Below are 13,908 nucleotides of genomic sequence, written 5' to 3'. Positions count from 1 at the left end.
CAGAGAGTGGTAGCTGTGTGGAATGAACTTCCAGTAGAAGTGGTAGAGGCAGTTTAGGTATTGTCATTTAAAGCAAAATTGGATAGGTATATGGACAGGAAAGGAATGGAAGGTTGTGGGCTGAGTGCAGGCCAGTGGGACTACGTGAGAGTAAGCGTTCGGCACGAACTAGAAGGGCCGAGATGGCCTGTTTCCGTGCTGTAATTGTCATATGGTTATATGTGATGAATTGATCTGTGATTATATACCAATATTTTCAATACACAAATTATAATGGGATAGCTTTGTTAGAGGTCTGATTTGAGATGGTATTGATTGCTGCTTAATCATTATTGCAGATAATATTGTTGACATTATTACCGAAGGTATCAAAATTTGTTTGGAGCTTTTGATGAGATATTATAGTTGATGTTTCAAAGATTTAATACATTGGATTCCAGTTAATTGGGCCATCAGTTAATCAGGGCAGCTGATGATTGGGAGAACTCTTAAAGAACAAAGACTAAGTTGCGAAAGTTGCTGGGATTCCCTTGTGCTGCATAATTGGGGCAGGAGACTGTGGCTGAACAGTTTCTGCTAGCATCGGTTGAGTGCAGTTGCATGGCTGTTGGACACTACACTATGCTTAGAGCAATCAGCTTATCAGTTGCATGTGGTTTTGTCCAAAAGCGGTTGTTTTTGTCACTGATAGTTGGCAAGAAATAAGCAGGGAAGACGATTTGGAACTGTTTTACTCACTGCAGGTTCAAGAATACAGGCTTGGAGAAGCCAGAAACAGCCAGGAGTGAAAATGAAATAATTTCACTCCAAGTTAGGAGTGACGAAGAATTTGACAGTATCTGCAATCATCTTGAACGTTACAATGAAACTGAAGGTTTAGAGGATGCAGTCGTCAAAAGTATTGTGTGAAGCCAGTTCATTATCTACACAAAGTAACACACACAAAATGAATGGACAAGGGAATCACGGAGCAATCCCACCTCTATACCTGCAGGCAGACAAAGTGCTACATCTGCCCATTCACGACCAGCTTCACCTCCTTTCAGAGTAAGCAGGGGTCACTCTCTCCATAATTCCCTTGCCAGTTCATCCTTCCCCACTAATCTTCCTCCTGGCACTTAACTCTGCAAGCAACTGAAGTGCAACACCTGCCCACTCACCTCTTCCCTCCAGTCAGGGCACTAAACAGCCTTTCTGTGTGAGGCCACATTTCATTTGCTAATTTGTTGTGGTCATCTATTGTATTTGCTGCTCCTGACGCAGCCTCCTCTTCGTTGGTGAGACCCGATGTAAATTGGGGGGCAGTTTTGTTCAGTGCCTCCGCTTCATCCACCAAAAGCAAAATTTCCTACTGGACAGATAATTTGAATTTCTATCTCATTCTGATATGTTGGTTCATGGCCTCCTCTTCTGCCATGATGAGGCCACTCCCAGGTTGAAGGAGCAATACCTCGTATTCTGTCTGGGTAGCCTCCGACCTGATGCATGAATATAGATTTTTCTTTCAGGTAAAGTAAAGAAGTCTCTCTTCCCCTTCCCGCTGGCCTCTTACCTCTTCTCACCCGCTGATTACCAACCCTGGTGCCCCTCCATCTTCCCTTTCTTCCATGCTCCGCTCTCCTCTCCCATCAGATTCCTTCCTTGTCAGACCTTTACCTTTCACCTAACTTCCCTCCTTCCCCTCCACCCAGCTTTTTATTCTGGAGTCTTCCCCCTTCCTTTCCATTTCTGAAAAGGGTCGTGGCCCAAAACGTTGACTGTTTATTCGTTTCCACAGATGCTGTCAGACCAATTTCTCCAGCATTTTGTGTGTGTTGCTTTGAATTTCCAGCATAGGCAGAATTTCTTGTGTTTAGGATCTGTTCTAAGTGCTTGTGCTAATTTTGTTCAATCATAAGAATACAGATTAATTCCTGCAATAACTATTAGGAAATCGTACACAGTTTTATAGTACTATAGAGGTATTGGTAGTATTCTGATTTGTTTTCTATTTCATTTAAATCGGTTGTTACTCAGTTAAATGGTAGCTTGTCTTTTTTAAAATATACCATTTAACTATTTCCATGAAAGTTTGGCTGATGGGGGCAGCTGCTTAATTGGGCCAAATGTACTGATCCAGATGTGTCCCAATTAACTAGAATCCACTGTATTAAAATCTAACTGTATCATAGGCCTAATGACATATGACATCCTGAATTTAACTGGAAATTTTAAGTAACTTGCATGAAATTATTGTTAAACTGAGTATATGAAAATTATCTAAATATGTTTTAACTTAATGGAATTGATCTTACAGATAAGCATAGGATTTGAAATGGACATTGAAATGTTTTCTTTCATTTATTCTCAGAGATAATTTTTTGAACAATTTTTACTTCACATTTCTGATGCCTAGATTTATAATAACCAGAAATGAATGGTGTGTTTACCCTGGAAAATGTTCAGTGATTTCTTTGTACTATTTTGAAATGATGACATTGTTATTTAGCTGAATCTGTCCACGAAGTCACAGCTTTTTGAATCTTCCTTTATGAGAAAATTAAAGTTGCCAGCTAAATTTGCAATGCTATTGCATCCTAAGACCTATATTCCAGTCCTGTTTTTTTTTAAATAACTCCACTGCTTCTCCTGACATTGCCAAAATCTAACCCGTTTTTTCTTTTGGGATTAGATTTCGATTCTTGGTAATTTATGCATGTAGAGATTGCCTTGAGCAATATGACTGTGGTCTCTTAGTTTTGTGGGAGATACGGTCTAGGATTACTTTTAAACCAACAATGTGGCTGAATTTTTAGTTCGGTTTGGACAGTCAAATTCTGTAATATCTGAACTTAAAGAAGAATCTAATTTCTCATTCCTGAATGTAATAATTTCTAAACTTTCTCCAGTTTTAGAGGTGGTATTGTACTGGGAACAAATAATCCTTTCAGAACACCACTTCACCAGATTTGGTTTTTCCACCAAAGTGATGGAGTGGAAATAAATCAGTGGATATTTAAATTTGAAAGTAAATCTACTAAAAAGTAAATAAGCTAAATTATTCAACAAATGCCCCTTTGAGCACTGAGGTGAATATATTTTGAAAAAAATGCCTGAGGCCATGTCATGTGATTACTGATATTATTCAAACATACACTAAAACATAAAATAAACAGTTCTTTTTATTCACTTATTAAAGATGGAGGGTTTTATTAAGCCGAAGGCGTGTAAGGTTAGGAGCACAGCTTCAGGAAATGTAGTAGAGAAAGCTGTGACCAATCTTTTAGAGCTTAGTCACAATTTCAACACTGAAATGGCAACCACTGACAAAATGAAAGCAGTGATCTGTGAGATGCCCCTGGCTGGGTATCCTTGTCGCTGTTAATTCCTGAGATTTTGGTGTTTCACTTGGCATTCCGAAGCATTCTGCAAAATGGCTTGCTTACTGAATTATTCCTTGATACTAAAGCCATTGTTTTTTTGGCATGTGTGGAGGAAGCCTGGGAAGGGAGAATGTTTATGATGTGTTAATTAAAAAGAGAAGGGACCATTTGTTCGGGTCCTAATATTTCTCTGTTAGTTTCTACCCATTTAAGTTAACTTCAAACACCAGCCTTTATTCCACTTTGGCCCTAACCATTTGTCTTTGTTGTTGCCAGCAACATCTCAAAATTTTCTTTCCCTCTTTGTGCTTTTCATTCTCAGCCCTTACCCACACACTTCCTGGGATTTTTCCAGTCAGTTGCTGACCTATTCTCCTGGACCCATGTAAGATATGCATTTGTCCTGCTTGCCCTTAAGCACTGAGAGACACTTTACTGTGTTGGTTTCAGGGAGTTACTCGTGTTGACTGGAGTGGGAACCCAGTAGCAGGGGTAGGGAGAGAGTAGCGAAGCAGACAGGAGTTTTGCTGGCATTGGAAAGGACTATTGGGCTTTGAAAAGCCGAACCTTTTGATGTGCTCACGTGCCTGAACTTCAAGTTACATCACTCCCACATACATATGGGTGTACCAACTGACAGTGAAGACGCTTAAAACATCTAATCTAATATGCTTGTCATTTCGACTGAGCAGTGGAACTAGTGTAAGTTAACTTGGGTTGGTTGCATTTGTGCTATCTGAGCCAGGAGATTCTGTGTTCAAGTTCTACTTGGACCAGTGACACATGTTCAGAGGCGTTAGACGTGGTGCCTTGATTAATGTTACCTTTAAAAAGCTGACTATTGCCATTGTTGTCTGTGGGAGCTTTTGGATGGTAGACATTTGCTGTCATTATCATTACAGTGCTGTTGATACTTAATGAAGAGTTTCTGACTTCTGCTTGGATATTGAATGCTGTGCAAAATGCTTTAGAAATAATAACTTTTGGTAATGTGCTACTGTATTTCTGTCACATGCTATTGAAAGAATTATTTACTATTTTTAGATTTTCAAGGCAATACTCAAAGTGTAAATGTATCATTCTGAGGGCACTGCATTCTAATAGTTAGAGAATTAATAATTATAACAGCATCCTATTAATTATGCTGTGACCGTCCAGCCTTGTCACTGCTGAACGGTACTTCAGCAGTGGTTGCAGGTGGCAATGCCCCAATGTCAGGGATTGAATGAGCAGTGTCAGGGACAGTAATATGGTGATTGAAGGCCGCTGGATTCATTGCCTTTCCTGTTCTTAGCCAGGGCACTCTGCTGCCTTTGATCAAGTGCCAGGCTAATCGCTCGGTGTATAAAATGAAGATTTCAAAATAGTGCAGGTGATCATTGGCGATGCTCTGTGGATTGGAGGCAATTGTTCCAAAAATTGTTTAAAGTATACTCTTTTTTTTAAATTACAAGCAGTGCAATCTGCAGATGCAACTGCCCTCTAATGTGTAGTTTTGTATTCTGTTTTAGTTATTATTCTGTAGATTTGTTGAGTATGCCCACAAGAAAATGAATCTCAGGGTTGTATATGGTGACATATATGTACTTCGATAATAAATTTATTTTGAACATTGAAATTTGAAATCTGCCAAAAAGCTTTGTTGTTAAACCTACTTGTGTGAGGAAACTGACTATGGTGCAACATGAGCTTCTCTTTTGCAAACATTAATTTGGACGTCAGCTCAATGCCTTCTGGTAAGGCTGTGCTTGTAGTCAGAGCCTCCTACGTCTAGATCTGGTCATGTCCACCATTCCATGTGCTGTCCTTAATTACATGCGAAGTTATCCCATTTATCGTGTGGAATCGCTGGTCACTTATACTCTGGTCACCATGTTGTGTGACCATGTCACATATTCACTTCTTTCCAGATTCAACCCTTGTTGGAAATTAAAAAGAGTAATGCCCACAGTTACTGTTTCATCCTTCACCTTGCTTCCTATTCGAGGACTATCTGACATTCTAACACCCTTGGCCATTGAAATCTGTGTTTCTCCAGTTGTTGCCATCTGGACCTTCCTTGGTCTTTATCCCAAGTACTGATTTGCTTAAGTTTACTCCCAAGTGTCCACTGCAGCAGATTTCCTGCTTTTAAGTTTCTCCATAAGTAATTTGCTTCTGATCAATTTATTTGTGTTTTACTGTTTTTATTCCTTTGGCCTCTTTTGGATCTTGTATTTTGGCAATGTTTTATTATGACCGAATCTGCTAATTATAATGTTGGAAAACTTTACTCATATGATTGTGTGGCTGAGTACTGCTCCAATGCCATTTTTGCACAGGACACCACTGCTGTTGGCCAATCAGAGGTGGTGATGAATCGGCATATAAGAGGGAGATTGAAAATCTGGTTGTGGCGCCACAACAACATGCTATCACTCAATATCAGCAAAACCAAAGAGCTGTCCATTGACTACAGGAAGGAGAAGCCCAAAGTTCATGAACAAGTCCTCATTAGTGGAGAAGGTCAGCATTTTAAAATTCTTGCTGACATGTAAATGCCATCACAAAGAAGGTACAGCAGCACCTCTACTTAAAAGTTTGCATAGAATTGGCATGTCTATAGAGCAAGAGATAGCAGAGAGAGTTGGAGACAGTTCATTGTAGAATTCATGGGCCAGGATTCAAAAAGAGTGAGGCTGGTTGGGATTTGTTTGTGGAGTGAGGGTTTGCTTGGGTTATTAATAACAGCGCGGCCCAATAAAAAGAAAGGAGTTGTAAGCAGAGTCCTGTTGTGTGAGGGGTAGAGTGGGAGGCTTTGGCTCAACTGGCTTCGGCAAGAATAGACAGAGGCTCTGAGTAAGTAAGGCTCAATAGAAAGTGACACTGGAGAGGTTGTAATGGAGGATAAAGAAATAGCAGACAAACTTAAGTATTTTGAGTCAGTCTTCATTGTGGATGTCACTAGCAGTATGCCAGAAATTTGAGATTATCAAGGGGCAGAAGTGAGTGTAGCTGCTATTACTAAGCAAAAGATGCTTTGGAGACTGAAAGATCTAAAGGTAGATAAGTCACCTGGACTAGACGGTCTACTGCCCAGAGTTCTGAAAGAGATAGCTAAAAGGATTGTGGGGGCATTAGTTATGATCTTTCAAGAATCACTAAATTGTGGCGTGATTCTGGAGGACTGGAAAATTGCAAATGTCACTGTACTCCTTTTAACAAGGGAGGAAGGCAGAAGAAAGTAAATTATGGGCCTGTTAGCCTGACTTCAGTTGTTGAGAAGATGTTGGAGTCCATTATTTAGGATGAAGTTTTGGGGTGCTTGGAGGCACATGATAAAATAGTCCAAAGTCAGCATGGATATCTTGCTTGACAAATCTATTGAAATTCTTTGAGGAAATAACGGGCAGGATAAAGTCAGTGGATGTTGTTTCAGATTTTCAGATGGCCTTCAACAGGATGCCAGACATGAAGCTTTTTAACAAAATGTGAGCCCGTGGTATTACGGTAAAGTTTCTAGCATGGATAGACAGTTGGTTGACAGGCTGGAGGAAAAGAATGAAAATAAAGGGGACTTTTCTGGTTGGCTACTAGTGATTTCATGGTGGCCTGTAAGGGTTGCTGTTGGGACAATTTCTTATAATGTTACATGCCAAAAATTTGGATAACAGAATTGATGGCTTTTTGGAAAAGTTTGTGAACAATACGAAGATAGGTGGAGGGGCAAGCAGTGTTGAGGAAGCAGGGAGTTTGAAAAAAGTGAGGTAGATGAGGAAAAGGGGATGAAGGAAGTGGCAGATAGAATGTAGTGTAAAAGTGTAAAGTCATCTATTTTGGTAGAAGGAATTTTCTAAATGGGGAAAAATTAAAAATCATTGTTGCAAGGTGACTTGGGAGTCCTCATGCAGGACCCTAAAGGTTAACTTGCATGTTGAGTTGGTTGTAAGGAAGGCATGTGCAATGTTAGCATTCATTTTGAGAGGACTGGAATATAAAAGGCAAGAATGTAACGCTGAGACTTTATAAGGCATTGGTCAGACCACATTTGGAGTATAGAGAGTAATTTTGGGCCCCTTATCTAAGAAGAGATGTGCTGGCATTGGAGAGGGTCCAGAGGAGGTTCAGGAGAATAATTCTGGGAATGAAAAGTTTAAGGTATGAGGAGTGTTTGATGGCTCTGGGCCTGCACTTTCTGAAGTTTAGAAGTATGAGGGTTTTCCTCATTGAATCTTGAAAGGCCTAAATAGAGTGGATGGTTGCAGTTGAGGGGGAGAGGAAGAAACCAAAGATTCGGAATAGAGGGACATCCCTTTAAAACAGAAATGAGGAGCAATTCCTTTAGCCAAAGGGTGGTGAATCTGTGGAATTTATTGCCACAGATCGCTGAGGAGGTCACGTCATCGGATGTATTTAAAGTTGAGGCTGATATGTTCTTGATTAGTCAGGGTGTCAAAAGTTATGAGGAGAAGGCAGGAGAAACGGGATTGAGAGGGATAATAAATTGACCATGGTGGAATGGCAGAGCCAGCTCGATGGGCCAAATGGTCAAATCCTATGTCCTATTGTCATTAAAAACTTTAACAGACTTCTATAGAGGCACAGTGGAGAGTACCCTGACTGATTACACCAGAAAATCAAGTAAATCAGATCTTATTTCTCCCCAGTCTGTGCCTCTTTTGCAGTTTTCTAGCCTGTAAAATGAATTGGTGACTTAATAGTATTTATGCCCAATATTTGTTGTAAAATGAGCTGAAAGATAAACTTAGTTACATTAATATTAAATGAGTTTTTAATAAGCTATACTGGATCAAAATTGCCATCCGGGAAACTGGCACTAAAATAACTAATTTAATGTGTGTATGTTGTAATAACCTCCTTTGGGAAACGTGTTGGCTACTCATGAAATTGTTATATGTATGTAGATTTCCTTGTTTTCTGTATTTGCATGCTCTAATCTTTTGCATTGTTTAAAGTATTAGAAGTTTTTTTTAAAAATGCTATCTTGTCTGAGCATCCTGTAGTGTGAATGAGTGCTCTGCAGACCTGCTGAAAGCATCATTCCATGACAGGATCCTTTCAGTGTCATTTAACAGCATTTCGGAGAAGGTGAAATCCAGGCCCCAGACCTCATACATATTTTTTTTGGACCAACATTTTACTGGGTGGCTTTGTTCAAGAATATTGATGAGCGCCATCACTTCATCACTGACAGCGAAATGTACAGTAGGTCGTAAATGTGCAAGTCGTTAGCACTTCAGTGGTTTGTCGATGTTTAAGTTCCTCCATTCACAATAGCTGTCCTTGTTTGTCTGCACCATTTCTCTTCAACTTGATCGTTGTTTGGGCCTAACCATTGAATGTCTATTAAATCAGGATTTGACTGATAAAGCTGTTTGAAGTAATATTGAGCTTTGTAAGTCAGTCAAGTAATCAATCCTTCAATGACATCATATTAGGTGAGCAATTGCATTACTTAAGTTGCATATCTATTGTTGTCATAGTACTTTCAGAAGGCTCAAACTTCAATTGGGAGCTTTGGACTTCTCTAACAGTTATGCTTTACTTTGTCTCAAGAATAGTCCTTTTTCTCCTTTCTGTTTTCTGGGTTTGAGACCTTACTTTATACTGTCTGGGACTATTGCGGTTTTCATGTGTCCATAATTTAACTATTGCTGTGTTTTCCTGCTATTTTTGCTTTTTGTGCATAGTTAAGTTCATGTTTCGTGTTGTTGCAATTGTGGATGAAATTCATACGATGGATTGAGAGAGTCATGGATGGTAGATTACTTTGAAGCCATATCATTTTTAAACATTGTCTTTAAATGCAATCCAAGTTTGGAAGAACAGTAAACATCTGCATGGGTTAGGGAATAATATAGAAAAAAATCATTTTGTAACATTTAAACGGCAAAGTTCATTGCCTGAATATCAAAGCACTTTGTGGTCTTGAGTTAGGGGGGAAAAAACATCAAGCCTGTAAATTTGGAAAGAGAAGTTGCTCATTGGTTATGGTGCTGGAGAAAACCTGGATGCGGTTAATATTTCTGGATGCTTCAATTTGAATACGAGTGCTGCCTTACTTGTGCTGCCATGGAAAAAGGAGATTAGCATCCTTCTGAATTTACCGTATCTCAATTTATTTTTAAAAAAAAGCAAGGTTACCCAGCTATATGCACTGTATATAATTTTTAAAACTTTCTTTTCTCACAGACAAAAAAAAATTAAGACAAGTTTTGCACGGAAGGCTTATAAAACTTGAGCAAAGATCTTGTTCATTGGAAGTCTTTAACCCGTTTACACTTAAATTATAAGCAGAATAAATAAGTAAAATTAATTTGAAAATCGGAAAGAAATCTCTGTTTCATATTGACCTCTGAGAGATAGAATAATTAATGGTTTAAAGTAGAGTTATTTGCTATTTACTCCCAAAAGGTCAAACTATTTCAACTTTTATTTTCAAACTTGGCTCCAGAAATTTTGTTTTATTTGTGAACACTCAATGTTAAGATCAGTGTTTTGGTATTTGGGAGTGTGTTGATCTGTGGTGATCAAATTTTTAAAAATCTAATGTTATGAAGGTGAATTGCCCTCTGCTGTCTGGTCACAAGGTAATCTTATTGACATTTCTGCCTGCAGATCCGTGATGATGACATTTGACATGAGCAAGAATGTCTAAAGTGGTCTGTGGCTGAGATACTGCAAGCCTTTGCTACTTGACCCCAGAAATCAAGTAGTCTCAGGTCTAGTTAGCCTTGGGTGGAAGGCTATCTAGTAATACCAGGTCCTAAAGACTTTACCTGCCTGAGATTCGCTAATGTTGCAAAGCATATGTGCAGAGGTTAAAGGCAACACACACAAAATGCTGGAGGAACTCATCAGGCCAGGCAACATCGATGGAAAAGAGTGAACAGTCGATGGTTTGGGTTCAATTTGTTGCGAAAGTAGCTTTATGTTAAAGCATCATCAAATAATGCACTTCAGCTATGAGTTAGAGTTCTTCAACTCGACTCAGCTTTCTTTATTTTCGGTGTGGCAAAGAGTAGTTAAAATAATATTTGTCCCTTTTTGTTGTGTTAGTGGCCAGCTTGCAACGCACTAGCGTCAAGTTGAGAGCATTCTGTTATTGGACTGATTAATTAGGATGAATCAACTTTGAGATCTGGTATTTAGGAGTTGTTGGCTAAAGGAATTTTGTGTTTGGTTGAGTGGACTTTACAAATGGAGAAGTTAAAAAATGGTTTCAGAATATATGCTTAAATGTATACTACCTATGTCAGAGTGAACAGAGAATCTAGTTTTCAGGCGAAACAAGCTTGTAATTTGATGAGTGTTTTCATTGTTAGTAAACATAAAATCTTGAAGTGATATTTAGTGATCAACAAAGATATGACCTCCACTGGTCCCAAGCCACAAACTGCCATGAATTAAGCAAGAATATGTAACTTATTCCCTTTGCTTTTACCACACTCCCACTAATGTGATTAGTTACCATAATAAACATAATAAGCGCACAACACAGAACACAAAGCAAATAGAGAACAGACACATTACTCCTACACTGTGGTTTCTGGCTAATTGGGCCATCAGTTAATTCAGACGGCCATTTATTTGGGACAACTCTTAAACAACAAAATCTAATCAAGAGAATAGCTGGGATTTCCTTCGTTTATTTGGGGCATTGTACCACTTAATTGGGACAGGAGACTGTTGCTGAGCGGTTTCTAACAGGAGTCAGTCGTGCGGCTGTTAGACACTACACCATGCTTAGAGTGAGCGGTTTCTAGATAAAGTCAGTTGCCTGCAGTTGTGTTCAAAAAGCAGTGATCTTTGTCGCTGATAGTTGGTGAGAAATAAGCAGGGACACAATTCAGAACTGATTTGCTGACTGAAATGCCAAGCACTCAGGCTTGGAGATATGAGAAACAGCAGGAGTGAAAATGAAACAATTACACTACTTCATGAACTTAAAAACTATAAAGAATTTGAAGGTATTGAAAATAATCTTGAATGTTACAATGAAAATTAAGATTTGGAGGATTTGGAAGATGCAATATTTTCTAACTGGTGTCAGTAATGTGCACTTACGTGGCCATAAGATACTATGCCGTGCTTAGAGTGACTGCCTTTAAATGGAGTCAGTGGTATATGCTTGTGTTACGTTATTCATTTGAGTCAACTGATGCTGAATTAAAAAGTAGTGAATTTTGACATTACTTCATGTAGGAAGACAATGAAAGTGGTCCATTATCTGCACTGTGCACTGAGTTAAGGCTGATTTATACTTGTGCACCGCACCTACGCTATAGGTACAGTGTACCCTACTGTTACGTACCCGTGAGTATCTTGTACCTGTCACGTGACCATGATGTAATTGAAGCTATGCTGGACATGAGGTGATGGTCTTGTGATGGTGGAGTGACGTCATTTTCCCACCAGTGAGAGGTCATGTGATAGTTTTTTTAAACAGGGTTTGAAAGCAGAACCCCACCCTGTGACGTGGGCAGTTCGTGGCTGAATTCACCAGTGACTCCATGTTGCTGCGTATTTCGATGTTATGACGCAGTTTCATTTAAAAATGGAGTTTTACTTTCTGTTTTAATTCTCAAAGGTTATTGCCGGCAGTTTTGCTACAAAACTGCCAGTTAAAGTAATTGGAGAGTGAAGATTCGTCGAAGTTCGGGAAGCTGAAAGATCGAGGAAAGTTGATTTCGACAGTGAAACAGATTCGACCTTGTTTGATCCTCATTCGGAAGGAATTTGGCACCTGTGCCCATGTTAGTCCGTGCTGTAAGAGCAGAAAGGGCTGGGTGCAGGGTTTTGCTGAGGGAAGGTCAGTGCCTTTAAGCCATTTTATCTTCTTCAATCGTAAACCCCTTGGCAAAGCATACTTCGGCTGGGATCAGCAGTAACGTCGTGAAAGAGGATTTAATTCAAGGAAAGTCTCTCCTTTAACTGACCCTTTGCAATACTATTTTAAAGAACTGAGTTCGCATCTCTCACTTTAAGGACTGTTTGAGCTGCCGTATCGCAGCTGACTTCCGGTTAAGTTAGTCGTTTGTTTACTTTTGGGGTTTCTTTTAAGCAGTGTTTAATAAATGTTTTATTTGTTACAAAAAACCTGTCTCAGTTATACATTCATTGTTGCTGGACTGTAACACTACACTGTACCTATGCCATGCCCTACACCGTAGGGTGATGTGCACCTCCCCAAAAAAGTAACTCGCATTGTGGCAACACAGACTGCAACAATTGTGATTGGTCTGTTTGGTAGCATCGCATTTCCTGCTACACATTTCCAATTGCTTCTTCTCCGCCATGTTTGTACACCAATGCGAAACAGATGAACCAAATCGTCAAATCTACCTGCCGACATGCGAAAATGTTTGAAATGCATTTCCTCGTCCATGTCTCTCACGAAGAAACTCAACACGGTGGCATCGAAACCCCACCGCTAACTAGCATTTTGGCACACACCAGTGCATGCTTGATACGGCATAAAGCCTATGCTGAAGTGAAAATCAGGGTTGCGGTGTAGCCCGTACACACAAGTATAAATCAGCCTTTACAGTCAATCAAAAGAGCAGGACAGCATACTTTGTATGAATTCATCAGTTGATGATTATTAGGAACTAAAACAAGAGTTTTATAATACTGTAGAAGCATTAGTAGTGTTCTAATTATTTCTGGATTTAATTTTGTGACTCAGTCAAAGGCAGTTTTTCTTTTTATACATTTTAAATATTTTCATAAAACTTTGGCTGGATTAGTTGGACTGGCATCATGGTTGGCACATATGTGGGCGGAAGGGCTTAGTACAATGTGTACTGATCTGTGCCCCACATATTTTAGGAGGTATCAATTTATTAGCATACAGTTAATGAGTGTGCACTCTCTGCATCTTATTATAGTCGAGGTATATTTCTGCCATAATAGAAATTTAATTACAGGGGCTAAATTACTGTAAAAAGCTTCTTACCTTCAGAGATATATGTAAATATTAATTGTCTTGATTTGGGATCCCTGACACTTGAGTTTCAAGAACTTTACTGGAAGAAATCTTGTTTAGTGTGATTTTTCAACAATTGAAAAGAAGTATTTGCTGATGGAAAGAGGGCACGGGATTTCACAGTGAAGCTATTTGGGAACAAAATGTGAATTAAAATTAGTGTAAAAACGTATAACACGCAGTGGGGTTTCCAGTGAAAACACAATTGATTTCTTTCAAAGTATTACTGTCGGTGAGAACAACAGCATGTTGTATTTGCATGTTGCCACAAACAAATAATTTTCAGGAATGTTAACAAGCTGATATTCTGCTTGTTCAAGGATGTGGGGATAAGAAGTTAAGGACCTTACGTTTTCATCAAACAGGTAGGTTTGGGGAACCAGTTTAAAAGAGGAAAAGGAGAAGAGGAAAAAGGAAGACAGACATTGGGAAGGAATTTTAAAAGTCCTAAACATATTTGGTATATGGCTATTCCCTGTTGCCTTGTGTACACAATTGGTGAAGTAAAAAAATTAGGGTTAGAAGATCAAAACCTCAAACCTGGCAGAAAACCTGTAT

At 39.1% G+C, this 13,908-nt stretch overlaps 1 protein-coding gene and 1 long non-coding RNA gene across 10 annotated transcripts in view; one reads left to right on the top strand and one right to left on the bottom strand.

The window, feature by feature from the left end:
• The window catches only part of ror2 (receptor tyrosine kinase-like orphan receptor 2), a 280,728-nt gene that overhangs the window by 113,447 nt on the left and 153,373 nt on the right, over positions 1-13,908 (top strand). For 2 of the 9 annotated variants that reach the window (XM_059969921.1, XM_059969925.1), the window contains exon 2: positions 5,684-5,867. The exons of the other annotated variants lie outside the window; for them this stretch is intronic. In XM_059969921.1, coding sequence (XP_059825904.1) covers positions 5,717-5,867 — 151 coding nt within the window. In that variant the 5' untranslated portion in view covers positions 5,684-5,716. The remainder of the gene's footprint in view (positions 1-5,683; positions 5,868-13,908) is intronic. 9 annotated transcript variants of the gene reach the window in all.
• Positions 1-13,908, bottom strand: part of LOC132394137 (uncharacterized) — a 49,586-nt gene that overhangs the window by 14,955 nt on the left and 20,723 nt on the right. The window lies entirely within an intron of this gene.

The sequence above is a fragment of the Hypanus sabinus genome, chromosome 5 (assembly GCF_030144855.1).
Source record: "Hypanus sabinus isolate sHypSab1 chromosome 5, sHypSab1.hap1, whole genome shotgun sequence".
NCBI classification, from domain to species: Eukaryota; Metazoa; Chordata; class Chondrichthyes; order Myliobatiformes; family Dasyatidae; genus Hypanus; species Hypanus sabinus.
Note: the sequence above shows the minus strand (reverse complement) of the source record. Positions and strands in the feature narration are given on the sequence as shown.